We start from the raw sequence: 18,851 nt of genomic DNA on the forward strand, positions 1-18,851 counted from the left end.
AAAAAGACAGTCTGGATGACTGCAAAGCGCTGCTCCATCTGAAACAAACAAGAGGACGCGATTCTTCAAGTGGTTATTTATGGAATAAGACCAGGTAAGCAGATGCGCCTGTCGCTTAGATTTTAGGGTTAGAATTGGTTATCAGATAGGTGATCTGTAAGGGGACAGCAGTACATATAGCCTACATGACATTTGCAGTACAATAAATAGCGTTCATCGGTTTGCTTTTCTGTTGTCTTAATTCGCCACAGTAAGGTGACCAGTCCCGTTATGTCTCCCGGTATGTGAAAAATCGCAGCGCAAAGTAATGTACGTTAGGCTAGAGATGGACCGTTAATGTCGCTATTTCACGTCTTTTTTTTTGCATAAATGTTGATAGTGGACGAATGCATAATCTAGGCTGGGACGTTTGGCTATAGTGTACTGGTATATCCTGCAGTAATCGATGTATAATTTAGTCCTTGGTTGACGGTTATTTTAAACCAAAACGAGAAAACCTAACTGTTGTGTTGCCGAAATCCAGTTAAATTGAGGATTAATTTGCACCATATGGGCTTATCATCTATTCTGTTTTGACAAATCTGTCTTAAATCAATCCGAAAACGCCGAAGAAATCCCCAGGCAGAGAATAACAGAAACCACTGGAATACAGTTAAGTTTCAACTTCAAAATATGTCGGTAGACTTTGCAGACAATGTTTCTCACTGCTTCACATCGACAGGGGAGGAAAAGGTAACCTCAGGACACCAGTTAAATGAGCGCCAGATGTGCTCTATTTTAATCACACAGCAAATATTCTACGATGTTTATGAAGATGTTTATTGTATTTTGTGCTTTAGATAAAGCAGGAACACTTCACTCCATTTGTCAAAGCATGTGTTTTGAATAAATCTACCAAGGAAACAACTACACCATTTCAATGCTCAAAAGGCAAAATCTAATTTCACTTCATCAGTGTCTCTGTAAGTTAACCAAGGACATTTTAAGGGAAGAAATGCTTTGGTCTTTGATCTGACATGGCCCACAATGTTCCCATCTCCCTGCCAAATATGACATTCCAGAGAAAGGAAAACAAAATTATTTGAAAAATCATTAAACGGTCCCATGAGACTTAATTTTCCCCTACACCTAGTTTATTTACTTATTCATTACTGCTGACACATACAACTGTATTGATGATAGTGTGTTTAGACACATTTTATTCCCAGGCATACTGTATGTTTGCATTTGTTACAGAAGAAAAAAAAAATCAATAAAGATGTTTCTGCTTATACATACAGTAAGTGTTATAGTTGTACAGTAATAGTGGGCTGCAGTGTGGGTTCTGCTTCCCAGAGGACAAATGCGTGGGCCTGTCCTGTGTGCAGCATATAAACCTGCTATTAGTGGTGAATGTGGGAGCTATCTTAGACTAGTTCAGGAAATGAAAGTTGCTTATATTTGGGGAATGTACAAAAGAAAATCCAAATATTTTTTCATTACACGTGAACTTTGGCATCATTTGTCATGTAACCCTGCTGTTGATACACAAACAGAAGATCCCTAAACTTGGGATCAAATCGACATTTGTCGGAAATGAAAATGAAATTGAAAAAGGGGAACGTGAGCTGTCACACCAGCATGTTTATCTTGAATTGAGCTTCCTGTCCCAGGAAAGTCCTTTCCTTCCTACTGAAAAACGCCTGACCCGTGCTGGGGAGTCCTGCTTACAGCAAGAAAAAAAAGGAAAAACCGTTTCCTTGAAAGTGTCTTCAGTATCAGTCAGAACTATGACTTTGCAACAAGGGGAATTCTTTTCACATAACTCAGTTCATTTTAATGAGGCCTAATGACTTCACCAATGCTCATGACCGAGCAAATTCTGCAGATGAAAAGCTTCAACTGACAACTATTGTACCCTATTCAGACTGATCCGTAAAAGACAATGTACCTTTCAATCAGAAAGTGTTTAAATGGTTGTCGGCGATAGCTCCCATTAGGCCGCAGAAAGGAGGCAGCGAGGCAGGGAGCATTCCACCCATTTTGTGGCTAATGAACAGAGCTCTTTGAAGTGTGCTGAGAAGGCCTATTGTAAAAGACCATTGTCTGCTTGCTTGCTGCCACGGTAACACTCTCACACTGGCAGCAGGAGTCAGACAGAATCAGTAATGCTGCAGTCGAAGCCGACAAATGCCTTGCCAGAATGTGAGGAAAGAAAAAGCTCCATTTTACCTCGACTGAAGGGATGACTGTACCTACCAAGTGAATAGAAATCCAGTTTGATTTTTTTCACAGCTCATTACCTTTGTTCCGTGTGAATTAGCCTTGGCTTGTAACTGTATTCAGTTTATTGAGCTCTTCACAGAAAGCTCCACTAAGAAGCATTGAAAAAGCAAGGATTCCTGAGTCGGGCCTTTGCGTTGTCTAGATATAGACAGACATGGGACTTGTACACTCTTATGTTGTAGTTGGCCTAAGCTCTCTCTGAGTGTGTTTTGTGCAGAGCGACATTGTGGTTGGTCATCTTCATCATTCAACGTCACAGCTGTATATCTTAACCTTGCCAAGTGTGAAATCAACAACAGGAGTTCAGGAGGCCAGCAGAACCACTCTGTTCATTAATGCTGGACCAGCTCATATCACATCTCCAGCACAGAGGAGGTATTTTTAGACTTTTGGACAAGGTTTTCCCTTTTTTAGTCCGAATCCTTATCCTGTTTGTTTTATGAGAGTGAGGGAACTTGCTTATACTAGTTGCATGCATTGCGGTGGATGTTTTCCGGAGGCTCGGGGGCGGAACAGGTTGAGAAACAGAGGATACTGTGTTCTGGGGATATGCCAGAAAAAGGCTCCTCTGTGATCAGTGTGTGCATTCACATCAATGTCAGGTATATTCAGAGACTTTGATGGTAGAGAAATGTTTCAGTGTATTAGTTATCACAACTGTGTCTTGTGAAATTGCACCTTTTTCCACTCTCCACTTTTTAGCTCTCAATAACAAGCATGAGAATATTTTGAAATAACTAAATAGTCAATTTGAATCTGTTCACATCGTATATTGCCATATGCACCAACCAGGCAACGTTGAGCCTGTCTTTGTGTCAAGTGTTGATGAGCTGACAGCGAGTCTCTTCTCTTTCAGGCAGGATTAAGTTGGGATGTTTGGCAGAGCTAGTGATGACTGGACTGCTGACATATCTTTCACTCATCCACAAAGTGCAACGCTAACGTTTCCTATTCTGTGTTCCCTTCTGATAAGAGCTTGTTTTGGCCTGCTTCCTCTGGTCTGGATAGCGATGACGCCATTGTGTAGCGCACCAAATGTGTTGGATATCAGTGCAAATAGACACTGTCTGCAGATAGCAATATGAGAACATTGCCAAGGCCCAAACAAGTAGAAATTACTGTTTCTGAATTGTTGCAATTTTTATTTTTTATTCATCTGAACACACTCTGACATTGACATAAAACTGAAATATCTTTCTTCCCTCCGCAGTCCTTCCAGACATCATGTCAGGGAAGTCCGATGGGAAAAAGAAGTGGGCGGCGGTGAGGGGCCGCCTGGGCTCCTCGCAGGACTCGGACTCCCAGCCCGAGGCCAACCTGGAGAGTGCTGACCCAGAGCTGTGCATCAGACTGCTGCAGGTTCCCACCGTGGTCAACTATTCTGGGCTGAAGCGTCGCCTGGAGGGCAGCGACCAGACATGGATGGTGCAGTTCCTGGAGCTGAGCGGGCTGGATCTCCTCCTGGAGGCCCTGGACCGCCTCTCGGGCCGGGGCTGCTCTCGCATCGCCGACGCCCTCCTGCAGCTCACCTGTGTCAACTGCGTACGAGCCGTCATGAACTCCTCAGCGGGGATCCACTTCATCGTAGATAATGAGGGATACATCCGCAAGCTCTCCCAAGGTTGGGCAACATCTAGTTCTGATGAGCAAACACACGCAAAAGGCCTTTCACTTGATAAAACCCTGTCAGAGGTTGCACAGCTTTCCCCTTTTAGAGAGCTCGTCTGATTCTTTAATCCTCAGATGAGCAAACAATACTTTGAGTAATATGTTGTTTTGGTCAAGAAATGTCAGTCAACATGTTTCATTAAAAAAAATATAACATTAGAAAACAGTCTTATGTGTGAGGATGTGAGGTAACATTCAATATCATGTAACATTTATCATAACTCACATGACCCGATGGTCTTGTTTGACACAAGTTCCCTACTGAGCTAAAAGTTCAGCTTTTCATGCAGAGATGAATCATACAGGGTTGCTTCAGGTCAGCCATACATATGTAGTGTCATAGTTGAACGGGTATTGGATTTCACATACACACACACACGCAAAACAGACGCTTATCTAAGGCAAAACACTGCATCTTTAGAGGGCAAAGCTCAAGTTGCATTGATTAAAAGGTATTGAAACAAAGCATCCTGCTAGAGTCCAGACACAAAGGGGAAAGAGTGAGAAGAACGGCTTGCTGTTTGTGAAATAGACGGGAAATATATAGGACTGTACCTGTAGTAATGTGAGTGATCATGATGTCCCACAGCCTTGGACACCTCCAACACCATGGTGAAGAAGCAGGTGTTTGAGCTGCTCGCTGCCCTCAGCATGTTCTCCACAGATGGCTATCGTCTGGCACTGGACGCCCTGGATCACTACAAGGCAAGTGGCCGACCTGCGGAAGATTCATATTGCTTACATGTTTTCTGAAAAGTTAATGGGTGTTGTGTTTTACCTTTGTTTTTTACGTCAAATGATATGGTAACTCTGGATATTAAACACCATAACATTAATGCCCTCTAGTGGTGGATTGCGTGCACAAGCGATATCATCATCAGAGTCACATTCCTCCTGGATGATGTTGAGGTAATTACCTATAATGACTTTGGTTTGTCCCCGCAGGGCGTGAAGACCCAGCAGTATCGCTTCAGTGTGATCATGAACGAGCTGCAGGCCACAGACAATGTCCCGTACATGGTGACGCTGCTCAGTGTCATCAACGCCCTCATCTTCGGGACAGATGAACTCAGGGAGAGAGATAAGATGAGGAAGGAGTTTATCGGTACACTTCTCGGTTCACCTGCTACTCAGCAATTTGTCAGGAATCTAGGCTCAGGTCACGAGCAAGGTCATGCAGCGGTAAATTGTTAATGTAAAAGTCCTTCCCCTCTGTGCTGAAACTCCACAGGAAAGCAGAGGGGAAACTAGGCCATGAGCAATAGCTCTATTACAAATATCTCTGTCACTGGGTCTGTCTAAGAATAGGTCTGATGGCCTCATTCGCACTTGGGTCTGGAAAAACACCTGAGAACTGAGCAAACCTCAAATATGTAAAGCATTGCATATTCCTGCACATTACAAACGTCTTGCATTAGACTGAAAATGTATAGTTCACATACCCTCTAATATTGATTAAATCACATTGAGTTGGTATGATTTTAAAGATGTCTTTGAGACAAATAGTTGAGATATTTTAAGACAAATATGTCACATTAGCAAATACAGGGGCCTTTCTAAACTCATTAAAATGCCCACCCACCACCTGAGCAATCTTTTGATTGGCCACTCCTATTTTGTAATTGCTCACCTGTGACTTCCTGCCGACGCCCACAACCAATTCATACCACTGTGAATAGCTGAGTGGCCCGTTTTTAAGAACAAGTTTCTGGAAAATTGGTACTTGAGGGTTGTTAAACTCACGGCTGTGTGCTATCTTGTTGTCTTGCAGGGCTTCAGTTACTTGATATACTGCCCAAATTGAGGTGAGCCTTCCCTCTATTGTCCATTGGTTCAGTCAGTCTGTATCAATAAATTGAATTCAAGGTGCAGGTTTTACTTTCAAAAAATCATAATCGTTGCAAATAAAATAATGCTTTTAGGGAAAGATATTGAGGCATAAGCTTATTCATTAATCACATGAAATGTAAACAAATGTCCATATCTTAGCTTTTTGTTTTTTACAATGTCATTTAAATGCTATGAAGTCTCCCCATGCCCAGCAGTGATCTGTATGTGTGTGGTGCACAGGGAGCAGGAGGATGAAGACTTGATTATTCAGTGTGAAGCTTTTGAAGAGGCAATGGCTGAGGATGAGGACGAGCTGCTGCGGGTCTATGGGGGAATTGATATGAGCAATCACCTGGAGGTCTTCACAACACTCTTCAACAAAGTGAGAACTGACTGTCGGCTTCATCATGTACCACAGTGTCCTAAGATGTTCCACTTCAAAGTGCAGAGTGAGATGGTTAACAAAGTTTGGAGACTGCATGAATGAAAACTTTGCTACAGTTAGCCCACAACAAGGGAATATACCTCTGTCTTCAGCGTCTGTCACCTCAGTCATGGCAAGCCTACTTAGAGTGTGCTAATGCGTTTGTTCCTGTGTGTGTGTCCAGGTGAGCAGCTCCCCAGCCTCTCTCCAGCTGCTGTCCATCCTACAGACCTTGTTGCTGCTGGGGCCGGAGCGCTGTGATATCTGGCAGGCCCTGGAGGCCCTCACTAACAGAGCCATACTGCTGGCCCAAGACTGTGAGTCAACACTGCAACAACAATACATTTGCTTTTAAGTCAATAGCCTAAAGAGACCAATAGCTAATCCTCAGTGATTTTTGTGTGAATAGTGTTAAGCGTGTTATCCAGGAAAATAGATCCTAGTGGTGAAACGCAGGCTATGGTGGATACCTGTTTGTTTTTGTAGTTTGTTTGAACGGGGTTTGTCAGTGTCTGTGCTTGTGTGGATTTGTGCTCCAGCTCAGATGGAGTCCTGCGAGAAGATCATGCAGCGCCTGATGTTCTCCAAGGGCAAGAGCAGTGTCAGTCGTCATGAGGTGGACGGGCAGCTGGTCAGGAGAGCGGACAAGGCCGTGCAGACTGTTCTGGCTGGCGAGGACGAAGAGAAAGTGGCCAAAAGTGCCGTATCCGCCCAGATGCCACTGTGTGCCTCTCCTCCGCCCCCGCCTCCACCCCCACCCCCACCTCTACCCCCGTGTATGACCGGGCTCCTGCCCCCAGGCCCCATCCAGTGCCCACCTCCGCCTCCGCCTCCCCCTCCCCCACCCCCTCCACCGCTACCCAGCATGGGCGGCGGACCCCCACCACCTCCTCCCTTGCCTGGAATGCCTCCCCCGCCGCCCCCACCTCCCCCACCAGGGTTTGGCGGTGGGCTGCCTCCAGCACCCCCTCCCTTACCTGGCATGCCCCCTCCGCCTCCTCCTCCCCCGGGCATGATAATGGCTCAGAGCAGTCAGGCCCTGGGGTGCTCCGCGCCCTCCAGTGCAGGCCGGTGCCCCACCCTGCGGATGAAGAAGCTCAACTGGCAGAAGCTCCGTGCCGTTACTGGTGAGTGTGTAAAGCTTTGGGTTTTTGAACGCTCAAATGATTTCAAAGGCAATCTAGTTTTTACCCAATGAGGGCAGCAAACACTGTGTGATTTGATAGAAAGTGCGAGCTCATGACAGGTGACTCTCTTCCCTCTCACACACACCCCCACACACGCAGATGGTCACTCCATGTGGGCGTCGGCTCAGAAAGACCCTCCTCCTCGGGAGCCGGACTACAGCAGTATCGAGCAGCTGTTCTGTTTCCCGGTGACCGAGCACAAAGACAAGGGGGCAGCTGCTCCTGTCAAGAAGGAGCCTAAAGAGGTGTGCTTGGTCAACACTCGACGCAGACCCTCAGAGCTGTAGCACTCACAGGACAAACACGCCTCATTATCAATGCTGAATAATCAATATGCATTCCCACCTTCTCTCCTTTTGCTATAGATTTCATTCATTGATCCAAAGAAAAACTTGAATTTGAACATATTCCTGAAGCAGTTCAAATGGTGAGATATTTAACCATCGTTTTGGTGTTGATGTTAATATTTCTGGTCCATTTCCTAGCTCAGTATTTTCCTTTTTCTCTGTTCAGCTCGAATGAGGACTTTGTTGCCATGGTTCAGAATGGGGATCGGACTAAATTTGATGTGGAGGTGCTAAAGCAGCTTCTGAAGCTCCTGCCAGAGAAGCATGAGGTTGGCATTATCAGTGCTTTTGTATTTTTGAAAAGTAGAGGTTCATGCACCTTTTATCTGTCAATACAGCTGCCACCTGAAAATGACATTGCATATATTAACAAGACAGTGACTCAAGTCTGACTCACTGTGTTCTGCTTCAATATAGATTGAAAATTTGAAGTCTTTCCAAGGAGAGAAAGACAAGTTGGCTAATGTTGACCGCTTCTACATCGCTCTTCTTGCTGTACCATGGTAAATATTCTTACTCTACTATTAAACTACGGTATATGTTGTTGACTTAGTACTCTCCATTGTATGTATACTGTCATATTCAGCTCTTTTATCTTGCTTGTCTCCCCAGTTATCAGTTGAGGATTGAGTGTATGTTGTTGTGTGAGGAGACTGCCTCAGTGCTGGACATGCTCAAGCCTAAAGCTGAGCTGGTGGAGGAGGCCTGCCAGTGTAAGTAAACAGCAGCACTTCAACTGTATAAACATACATTTTCCAGTGATGGCCCTACACCCTCACTGTTCCATTTTCTATATCAAATACCACCTGATTGATCACACCTCTTGTTGTGCTCTTTAAAATATCCAACTGAAAATTAGAAATTTACCACAAAATGAATATGTGACTACTTTCTCAGCTCTCAGAATGAGCGCACTCATGCCCAGTTTCTGCAGGCTTATCCTTGATGTGGGAAACTTCCTCAACTATGTAAGAACCGCTCCCAACTCATTCATATTTTACTTACGCTGACATTTAGACAGAGCTTGCATTCTTAATTGGCTATCGGTCTACTTCCAGGGAAGTCACACAGGGAACGCAGAGGGGTTCAAGATCAGCTCTCTGCTCAAGCTTACAGAGACCAAGGCCAACAAGAGCCGCATTACCCTGCTTCATCACATCCTGGAGGTACACTATCTGGCTCGCAGCAGCCCTACGAGAATTTTTTTTTTCAATCATCAGCCTATTTAATTACCCACTATGTGGCTTGTTTTGCAAAGGAAGCAGAGCTGAACCACCCAGAGCTGTTGGCGCTGCCAGATGATATAGAGATCTGTGAAAAAGCAGCAGGGTATAATAACCTCCTTCACATCTACTCAAGCTCTTGTTTTTCCTTTTTTAATTGGTCCTCAATGGATCTGGAATTGGCATTTAAAAAAAGACATCAAAAAGTTTTACTTTTTGTCTTCAGAGTTAACCTGGACTCCGTTCAGTCAGAAGCCAGTGCCTTACTGAAACGGCTGAACGGGGCAGCCAAGAAGGTCTCCAACTCTGTGGAAGATGTGAAGGAGCAATACGCAAAAGTGATTGAAGTAAGATGATACTCTCCAATTTTGCCTCTCAATAGAGCCAAAAAAATGGATAACTCAATACTGTAATTGCTTTGGAAGCTGGATCCAAATCCCCAAATGCCTTCCTTTTCTCCACGCTAGGAAAGTCTGGAGGCGTGCCAAGCTTTAGAGGAACGGTTCTCTGAGATTGAGAAGAAGAAAGGTGAGCTGGCCCTCTACCTATGTGAGGATTCCAGTCAGCTGTCGCTGGAGGAGCTCTTTGGGACCATCAAGACTTTCCGAGGACTTTTCATCAAGGCACTGAAGGTCAGGGAGCTCAACCTCACCATATTTCATTCATGTTCCCTTTTATTATGATACTATTTGATGAAAGCTGTGCATGGTCATACATTTGTGGCCTTTTATATAGGTTTATATGACTTATGTAGCTTGAAATGTTTTCTTGGGAGACACTCCCCTATGAAGCTGCAACAATTAAGCATGCTATACTCCTTGAGTATATATATTTAGTGATGTGTATACTGTCTAACACACTTCTCCACTTGTATTTGAGGTGTTGTTGTCCTTGTAACATGGGTGTGAATATGTACTGTGAAACTCTAAAAGGTGTCAATATGTCTCTCCGTAAATGTCACAAAGCCAAACTCCTGTGCATTTTTTGTACTTGGCGATTAGTGATATCCTGTCTTTCCCCGCTAACAGGAAAACAAAACCAGAAAAGAGCAGGCAGCCAAGGCAGAGAAAAGAAAGAAACAGCTGGCAGAGGAGGAGTCCAAGAGACAGAAGGGGGAGAATGGAAAAATAAGTGAGTTGTGACACTCCCTCGCTCTTTTTCCGAAGGGTGCACTGTACTAGAGATTTCCTTTCAAATGTTCCTTTCAAACAAAGATGTGATTTTAAATGGACAGTACATGAGTGTCTTGAGCCTTAGTCTTACCTTCTGTCCCCAGTCAAGAAAGGCCTCGTGCCACAGGACGATGGTTGCATCATTGACCACCTCCTGGCAGATATCAGGAAAGGCTTCAGCCTCAGGAAGACAAGGCCCAGGTGCGATTCGGAAAGCCTCCCCTCTAGTGAAATGCATAGGGATACCGGCCCACCTGGTAAGGACAAGAGCCTGTGGCCTCCATCCGCAGCTCCTAGCTCCGCTCCTGAGCCACTTAACTGCGAGCTGCAACACGGCATCACCGCTTTATCTGTGCTCTCGTTTGTGCTTTTGCACCTCTGCTTTCCGCCCATCTCACTACACTAACTCCATCACTTGGTTGCTTGGCCAATCTGTTAGCTGTTATTTCCATGCAGACTCTCTAATGTCATGCTTCTTTGCTCACTTTCAAAGTAACCATTTTAATGATTATTATTCTCTCAATGTACACCTTTCACATCAAGGCTAATACTGCCCACTTCTCCCCTTCAGGATCAAGTGTCAAGCCTGTAGAAGAAGGAGCAGAAACCTTGGCTCCAGAAACAGCCACCATTACCGATTCCAGCCAGCCTCAGACAGAGGGGCACAAGGCCACCACAGGCGGAGTGAACGGCCTCATCAGCAAACCCCAGGAAACTCCAGCAACACTACTGAGTGCACCCCAACACGGACCAGCTTTACCGCCCAACACACCCCAAGGAGGATCTGCCACGGCAACAAAGTCACCCCTAGAAGGACCTGTCGCATTACAGAATGGGCAACGCCAACAGAAACCTGTAATATCACCAAGCAGTCCCCCGTGTACGATACAACCTAAGCTTCAGGTGGGAGAGGAGCAGCCATGCCTCCCCACAAACAGCTTTAAAACAGCCGCATTTGAGACCAATGTCCTCATCAACAACCAAAGCCCATCTTCTCTCTCAGACTCTGACCTGGCAGAGGCCGTGCTGGATGGCACTTCCAGCCTGGAAACTGGGAAGTCGATGCCTGAGGAGCCAATGGGCAGCAGTGTGGAGGCTCCGCTCAATGGAAACAACACGCTTGCTGTGGCTGATGTACACATGGAGCTTAAGAAGAGTAGTGAAAGCAATATAATGGAAGTTGGGAAAAATAACATGAGTAATAAAATAAGCCATTTGACACAGACTGTGGGACAAGAGAGGGGTAGAGAAGAGCAGGAAAGCATCACTGGAAAACGTTCTGGCCAAGATGAGGTCGTGAGTAACAGACGCTCGGACCCCAAAGACAACGAGATGTCGGTCATCAGTGAGATCCAGGGATTTGACGTACCAGACGGACTGGATTCAGATGATCTCCTGTCATCGGTGTCTGAAGCGCTGCCTGCATCAGCTTCAGCTCCCCCTAAACCTGAACCAAAGAAACAGCAGAAGCTCTTTAGACGAAGCAAAAAGAAGAGTCATGAAGGTAATCTATCGATCAGCTCAAATAAAGATCATGTTTGGAATGTTAGTCTCTTGATGTGTCTTAAAGGGAAATCCTTATTTGTTTTGGTTTTATTGCAATTTACATTCTATATTTTATGTATGGGCTATGCTAGTATATGTTGATCAGTATTTTGCATGGATGACATGGTCTTTTTTTTTTTAAAGTACGGAATATGGAATCAATGTGTCTCACACTTGATTTGAAGTTTTAATTAATTTTTAATATACAGATCTTAAATCAATTCTCTATTACACTGAGTCCTTTTATGGTCAGTTTGTTTGAATGTTGTGTTTTCCATTTTGACTCTCTAAAACACAAGGTAACAGTGGGAAAGGACACAGTAAACATAAAAAGGGCTGTGTGTTGCAGTGAGGTAGGTCAAGCGACGGGATGGCAAACTGATGTAAGCAGGAACTTCATCCTAATGAACCGCCGAAGCTTGATCCAAAATAACGCATCATTTGTCGGTCTAACTGGAGTCTGGATTTCATTTGTCTGTGTCGTCCAGCTTTTAACATTCTCGCTCTCTTTAACATTTTGCAAAATCAATGGTTATCAAGCCAAAATCTTAACAGCAGTTGAACTAGTGCGTATTGTTTCTTGAGGTGCTTCTAATGTCCATCAAAATTGGGGGAAACTAATCCAGAAAAGGGAGTATGGAGTGGGGTACCATAATTAATCCTCTTAACAGTGGCAGTGGTTTTCTGATCTCAAGCAGCCTTTCAGTTTGTAAAGACATCGTGGACTGAGTCATTTCATGAGTGCTGTCAGTTTTCTGTGTCTCCGCCCCTATTTTCTTGTCTAGTCCCCAAGCCTCCAAATGGGACTGTTTAACATACTAACAACACACAGTCTCGTGCTACCTGTGAACTGTCCTTTTGTTAATCTGACTTTGGTGAAAGCTATATGATCTGAATGCATTAAAAATGTGACTACTGAAGAAATTTTGAGCATTTTGAAGCAGATGTGGTCAAGTTTGCTAATCATAAATAATATACACCGTGTAAATAAATTATGCCTTTGTGCCTTTGTGGCCATTTTATGCAACAATAATGATAGTTACTCATTTAATGTTTATTAAAGTTATTTAATGTTTTTCAGTATGTGATTCTGTCTATTCATTTTAGTTTTTGTTTCCCTAGGTGACTCCAGGAAAAGGAAATCGAGAGGAAAAAGGAAGTGTTAATCCAATAATTCCATGCAGGATTTCTGAACTTGTGGACTAATAGCCTATTTTATGAGACTACATGAATATTGACTCCTTCAAGAGGATTCTTTTGAAATGTTTTTTGTTTCAGACCAAGAAAAGTAAACGCATCTAAGGCTAGGATCTGCACAGCCTTGATGTGAACATGTCACTTTATGTAAATGAATTATAGCCTATATATGAGGATGAGTGATATTTTTGATTCAGATCTATTCAAACGTTAATATGCTTTATATGTCGTTTTGTATAATTGTTGTAAAATATGCAGTGAATGTGTTTTCCCATAGCTATATTTACCTTACAGCAAAAAGAAAGATGCAGTGTTTGGTGCAAACTATTGTTGAATTTTACATGCCATCAGAACAAAATAACTGTTTGGATCTTATGTCAAAGCCTAATTTCTTCTCTAGAGGACATATATGACACTGGATACCATATAGTGGATTGTATGAACTTGTGATGTTTTAAATATATTTTATTAAAAGTGAATTCACGGTTCAGCTGGAGTTTTTGATGACATCAAGCTATGTTTACAGTCAGTGATGTAGTGGTAAATCTGCAGTCTGTGGTAATCATAAGGCAAACAACCACAAATATAAACAACAATCAATTAAGACTTTGAGAAAAGCGTTAATTTAGTTGGACCCTACCCTCATATAATTTATAACAGTTAATATATATTATATATTTGTCAAAGATTCGAGTATTTTGGGTGGCTTTACCCTCCTCTACATCCCTGTTATAGTGGCTACAGGCTTCTGTCTGTGCGTGTGACAGCCTTGGAGACAACTTGCCTCGGGACAGCGACGCACTGCGCGTCTGGCTCTGACATCACCGGCTATGAAGTTACAGATATGGCAATGCCACACTTGGAGACAGTCTAGTCTGCTTGAGACGGACAGCCATAAGCCACCGTCATGTCGTTCACCTGGTCGGCGAAAGACCACAAAAGTTACACGAATCCGCCCGCCGCGACGGGGCTGAAGCGAGCACGCAACGACACGGGGAACAAAGTGACGGTGGTGCTCGGTGCGCAATGGGGAGACGAGGGTAAAGGGAAAGTCGTCGATTTGCTGGCGACCGAAGCTGACATGGTGTGCAGATGTCAGGTAAATTAATTCATGGCTTCATCTGAACATTCACATGAGCGTGCGGTTGTATTAGTACTGAATTATATTTTCTTTATTCTCACAATCTCGATCGACACAAAGGAGTCGGTCACATAGTGAAGTCCTGGTAGAGCGCAACAGGTGCTGAGTTGACTGAAAACACTTGATATAGCTCTGTGTTTTGGTGGACAGTGTGAGAACAGGACGTTTTACTATTTGCCAACTGAATCTTCTGTGACCTCATTTGTTACAAGAAATATATGTAGCCTATTCCCTTGACTGTGCAATCAATTTTGTCAAAAATGCAGCAAATGAAGAAAAATAATTGTGCACATTGACACCAAATTTCAAAAGACTTGACATGAGGAATGCCACATACCATTATTTGTCCATTTTTAGCAGTAGTACACTCAGTGTAACCCAAACCCTAAGCAGAACTTGTTCATTCTCTTAGTGAATTTTACTTCCAACTCTAAACCTATAGGGTAAACTTGCTCTGATTGACCTATTCAACTGAGCACAGAGACTACAGAAAGAACATGCATTTAAGAGGCATAAGCTAATTGAAATGCCATAATGCCAAACAGGCCAGTTTCTGTCCACTTAGCCTACATGACACTGCCCAGAAATCCGAGGCCGGTCTGGACCTGCACAGAGTGAGACCTCCCCACAGTTGCTGTGTTGTACTCTCTCTCCGCTGACAGTTAGGACTGGCACCCGGTGTTCTAGAGGCCTGAGAGCCCCACCCGCCGGGCTAGTGCGAGGTCACATTCCCAGGGTGGCTTGATATGTGAGAAGGCCAGGTCTTAGCCAGAGGGAACAGAGTGGAGGATCCACCAGCACCAGCCAAGTCTGTTAAAATAGGTGCTGGAAAAGCATGGTGAATTGGGCAGAGGGTGACTTACACTCTATTACCCACTCTGAAAAATAAAATTAGAAACACACACTGGGAAATATCTCCTGTGGAAGTCTTGGGTGTTTTCATCATACTGTATTTGTTTATATCATCATAGCCGACACTTCTTTATGTAAATTACAAAGTTTGTCAGTACACTATCACTATGTACCCTGCTTTGATTTTAGGGGGGTAACAATGCAGGGCACACGGTGGTAGTGGAAGGCAAGGAATATGACTTCCACCTTCTCCCCAGTGGAATCATCAACAGCAAAAGTATATCTCTCATTGGTAAGAGCTTCAGTCTTTCAGCTTTGTAGTGCCAGCATGACTATCAGTGTTCAATGTTGATTTTTACAGTTAATACACAAACAGTTTCTATCTGCTCTCGTAGGTAATGGTGTGGTCATACACTTACCCGGCTTGTTCGAGGAGGGCGATAAGAATGAGAAGAAAGGTATTTTGTCAAAAAATACACTGAAACACATAATTCACTGCTGGAAAAGATTGGTTGTAAACGTCCATACTTGTTTCCACTTTCTGACCAGGTCTCAAAGGCTGGGACAAGAGACTGATCGTCTCAGACAGAGCTCACCTTGGTATGTATGTGTGTCGCTGTTTGATGGTAAATGAGAAATTCAGATTCCACAATTCAAATATATGCAGCCTGTATAAATCATGAAATTGTAGTCTGTGAGGGTGATGTTTCATTGACTTGTTTTACATCTCTCGACAGTGTTCGATTTCCACCAGGTTGTTGATGGCCTACAGGAAACCCAGAGACAAGCACAGGAGGGAAAGAAGTAAGACTCAATGTGTACAACTACCAGTGAGCTAGACCTCCCAACATTTTGCCAAAAGACTAGAAATATGCCAATGTACTGAATAAAAATCAATGATAGATAATATATTCCAGATGTGCTTTCAAATCAGCTCAGTTCGACTTGTGTTTTACAATAACAGCATTGGAACAACCAAGAAGGGCATTGGACCCACTTACTCCAGCAAAGCATCCCGCACTGGCCTACGTGTCTGTGATCTTCTGGGTGACTTCAAGGACTTCTCTTCCAGGTAGGGTTGGTTGTTAAACAGCCTCAGGCCGAATGCTGACCCATTTCACATACAGTCACGAGTCGTGTTTCATGAGTTTTGGGGGATCTTTTCAGATTCAAGAACCTTGTCCAGCAGTATCAGTCCATGTATCCATCCTTGACAGTTGACGTTGAGGACCAACTGAAAAAACTCAAGGTAGACACTGCTGAAAGTGATTATTAAGTGATTCAGTACTCACATTTGATGGATATCACCATTTCCAGCAACAACATATTCCTGTTTTGCTGTTTGGTGCAGGAATACGGCGAGAGATTGCGGCCGATGGTGAGAGATGGGGTCTATTACATGTATGAAGCTCTTCATGGAGCTCCAAAGAAAATTCTGGTTGAAGGGGCCAATGCTGCTCTCCTCGACATCGACTTTGGTAGGGTCACCGGCGATGAGGTGGATTTTTGACGTGTTTTGAATATTAAATGAGATGTTTGGGATGTGTGAAGGAGTCACCCGATTGCGTTCGTCCCCTCAGGCACATATCCGTTCGTGACGTCATCAAACTGCACTGTGGGTGGGGCATGCACTGGTCTTGGTATCCCTCCCCTGAACATTGGTGATGTGTTTGGTGTATCAAAGGCCTACACCACCAGAGTGGGAATCGGAGCCTTCCCCACAGAACAACTCAATGTAAGAACTCACTGAACTATATGGACATTCCTCAAGAAAAACCCTTAAATTACTGGGACTCTGACACTAGACATTGGGCTTTGTTAAAATGTCTTCTTTGCTTCTGTGACCTTCCTGTCGTATGAAGACGAGACACTTATGTAACTCATTGATACTGAACTCGATATGTATAGTGTGTTTATGATCATGTGACTGACGCACTGGGAGCAAAGCCGGCGGGGGAGAGACATTTACTTGCTGAGAGCAGCTGTCAAATTTTGTGAGAGACAACACTCAAACACTCTTTACCTCTCATGCAGATCACATGTTCAGAGGGATAAATTTAGGGCCAGAGTCCGGGTTCAAGATAGATTTACTGTGTGGGCCGGGGTCACGTTACCTAACACGAGACCTGGCCATAGGGATATAGATCAAGATGTTTTCAACTTTATTCCCCGCTCCTTCTGAGATTATATTGTGCTCTTCTGTGTGTATAGCTAATGCACTGATTACATAACATCAAGGTTCTGTAGTTAAAGAGCGTTTTTGGACATCGTTTGATTCGATGAGTAATGAAGTGACAGACCAGGCTGTGTGTTTTCTGTAGGCGGTGGGTGAGCTGCTGCAGACGAGGGGTCATGAAGTGGGTGTAACCACGGGAAGGAAGCGCCGCTGCGGCTGGCTGGACCTGGTCATCCTCAGATACGCCCACATGATCAATGGCTTCACTGCGTGAGTGGATAGAGGAGTTTAGGGCCCGTCTGTTTAACCAAATGCAATCATCTTGAGCTCTACTTCATTTTTATGTATGACTGTTGAGGTACATTTACCATTAATACCTACCTATTTTTCCTGTAAATTATGAATGAATATAATCATAGACAGCACACATGAATCTGTTTTTCTAAGACTTGTAACCTTTCCTACAGCATTGCTTTGACAAAACTTGACATTCTGGATGTGTTGGATGAAATCAAAGTTGGAGTAGCCTACAAACTCAACGGCAAAAGAATTCCCCATTTCCCAGGTATGATCTTAACAGGAGGAAACCAAATGTAAAAGATGACTCACAGGGCCTCCTGCTTTGTTTGATCTGTGTGGGTATCACAATCAAGACACATCATTGACATAAAGATCAATAATGATTCTTCTCATTTATCCATAGCCAACATGGAAGTTTTGCACAAAGCGGAGGTTGAGTATGAGACCTTCCCTGGTTGGAAGACTGACACATCTGCAGCCAGGAAGTGGAACGACCTCCCCGCCAAGGCACAAAACTACATCCGCTTCATTGAGAACCACATTGGAGTTCCCAGTACGTTTGACACAATACAAGACAGGATTGTAGTGATGGTAGTCCTGATGGAAGTGCAGAATATAGCAAACCTTAGATATCCGGCCTTTTACTTTGTAATCATGATATTTCAAAGGTCTTTGCAGGAGTCTATACAAAGCTTAAATTTACAATACACACACGTATGCAGAAAACAATTCTCAGTTGCTACCCTGAAGGCCTCCAAACCAAGATCAAATAGTAATGCAAAAACTATGTGAATGCCTAACAGATCCATTAGGTGGCACTATTTCGTTTATTAGTAATGTCCCTTTGGTTATGACTGACGGACACAGTGGGCTTTTGTTTCCTCATATATGTCCTTCTCTCTCTCTCTACAGTCAAGTGGGTCGGTGTTGGAAAGTCCAGAGAGTGCATGATCCAGATGTTCTAAAGGAAAAACTTTACCCGCCCTTGATGGAAGGATATGGCACAGAGGATATAGCATGATGTGACCTATTTTTATCCCCTAAAATTATCTACTCCTGTTCAATTAATAGACTGTGTAGAACTGTGTAATCTTTGAACAATGTTGGCTGTGGTTTTGGTTTGTTTTGTAACAGTGCTGGTCATCATCATCAGATATTCATGTTCTGCAATTATAAGGCTAGTGTCAATTTACTGTGCCACAATACCAATTAAAACAGCACAATTGTTTTGAAATAAAACTCATAAGACCTGAATCCATGGTGGACACTCTATGCTCCATAGGGGACCAAGAGGATCATCTACATTGAACACTGTTTTGATTTCTAGAGGCTGGCCTGACTGTCTGCAAAGTCAACATAATCAGTAGATGCCATCTTTATTAAGATATGAAACCATCGACTATTTGAGTGATGTGTAATGGGACTGTGTTTGTCTTTTTTTAAGCAATTTAATCAAAGAGAAAAAAACTCATGGATATCCATGCATTTAAGTTGCTATGAATATGAAGAAGAAAGTAGAAACCA

General features: G+C 43.6%; 3 protein-coding genes across 3 annotated transcripts; all 3 read left to right on the forward strand.

Moving 5' to 3' along the window:
* Positions 1–5,742, forward strand: inf2 (inverted formin 2). Its single transcript, XM_071899708.2, has 5 exons — positions 1–94; positions 3,476–3,886; positions 4,523–4,638; positions 4,879–5,038; positions 5,705–5,742. The coding sequence occupies exons 2-5, from the start codon at positions 3,490–3,492 to the stop codon at positions 5,740–5,742; spliced, it is 711 nt and encodes a 236-aa protein (XP_071755809.1). The 5' UTR covers positions 1–94; positions 3,476–3,489.
* Positions 5,743–6,055: 313 nt separating this feature from the next.
* On the forward strand, positions 6,056–13,293 carry LOC139911628 (inverted formin-2). Its single transcript, XM_078289639.1, has 18 exons — positions 6,056–6,145; positions 6,372–6,504; positions 6,727–7,320; positions 7,474–7,619; positions 7,740–7,801; positions 7,888–7,990; positions 8,139–8,224; positions 8,334–8,434; positions 8,619–8,689; positions 8,780–8,887; positions 8,980–9,050; positions 9,171–9,291; positions 9,412–9,576; positions 9,973–10,075; positions 10,221–10,373; positions 10,688–11,620; positions 11,961–12,044; positions 12,784–13,293. The coding sequence occupies exons 1-17, from the start codon at positions 6,056–6,058 to the stop codon at positions 12,011–12,013; spliced, it is 3,093 nt and encodes a 1,030-aa protein (XP_078145765.1). The 3' UTR covers positions 12,014–12,044; positions 12,784–13,293.
* A 383-nt stretch (positions 13,294–13,676) lies between these two features.
* adss1 (adenylosuccinate synthase 1) lies at positions 13,677–18,569 on the forward strand. The gene is made up of 13 exons (XM_071899249.2): positions 13,677–13,957; positions 15,041–15,143; positions 15,247–15,309; positions 15,401–15,451; positions 15,589–15,655; positions 15,816–15,923; positions 16,019–16,100; positions 16,203–16,329; positions 16,432–16,586; positions 17,173–17,297; positions 17,495–17,592; positions 17,731–17,880; positions 18,240–18,569. Exons 1-13 carry the CDS (start codon positions 13,766–13,768, stop codon positions 18,290–18,292), a joined length of 1,374 nt encoding a protein of 457 aa, XP_071755350.1. The 5' UTR covers positions 13,677–13,765; the 3' UTR covers positions 18,293–18,569.
* The last annotated feature ends 282 nt before the right edge of the window (positions 18,570–18,851 follow it).

Source organism: Centroberyx gerrardi, chromosome 17 (genome assembly GCF_048128805.1).
Source record: "Centroberyx gerrardi isolate f3 chromosome 17, fCenGer3.hap1.cur.20231027, whole genome shotgun sequence".
Classification (NCBI taxonomy): domain Eukaryota; kingdom Metazoa; phylum Chordata; class Actinopteri; order Beryciformes; family Berycidae; genus Centroberyx; species Centroberyx gerrardi.

What these genes read in the sequence shown, in the direction of transcription:
- inf2 (XM_071899708.2), top strand. Translation starts at nt 3,490, where the DNA reads ATGTCAGGGAAGTCCGATGGGAAAAAGAAGTGGGCGGCGGTGAGGGGC. An exon ending in ACGCCCTGGATCACTACAAG is followed by an intron (nt 4,639 to 4,878) that starts GCAAGTGGCCGA and finishes TTGTCCCCGCAG; the next exon opens with GGCGTGAAGACCCAGCAGTA. An exon ending in GATGAGGAAGGAGTTTATCG is followed by an intron (nt 5,039 to 5,704) that starts GTACACTTCTCG and finishes GTTGTCTTGCAG; the next exon opens with GGCTTCAGTTACTTGATATA.
- LOC139911628 (XM_078289639.1), top strand. Translation starts at nt 6,056, where the DNA reads ATGGCTGAGGATGAGGACGAGCTGCTGCGGGTCTATGGGGGAATTGAT. An exon ending in ATCTGTGAAAAAGCAGCAGG is followed by an intron (nt 9,051 to 9,170) that starts GTATAATAACCT and finishes TTTTGTCTTCAG; the next exon opens with AGTTAACCTGGACTCCGTTC. An exon ending in GGGGGAGAATGGAAAAATAA is followed by an intron (nt 10,076 to 10,220) that starts GTGAGTTGTGAC and finishes TTCTGTCCCCAG; the next exon opens with TCAAGAAAGGCCTCGTGCCA.
- adss1 (XM_071899249.2), top strand. Translation starts at nt 13,766, where the DNA reads ATGTCGTTCACCTGGTCGGCGAAAGACCACAAAAGTTACACGAATCCG. An exon ending in CAAGCACAGGAGGGAAAGAA is followed by an intron (nt 15,656 to 15,815) that starts GTAAGACTCAAT and finishes TTACAATAACAG; the next exon opens with CATTGGAACAACCAAGAAGG. An exon ending in AAGAATTCCCCATTTCCCAG is followed by an intron (nt 17,593 to 17,730) that starts GTATGATCTTAA and finishes ATTTATCCATAG; the next exon opens with CCAACATGGAAGTTTTGCAC.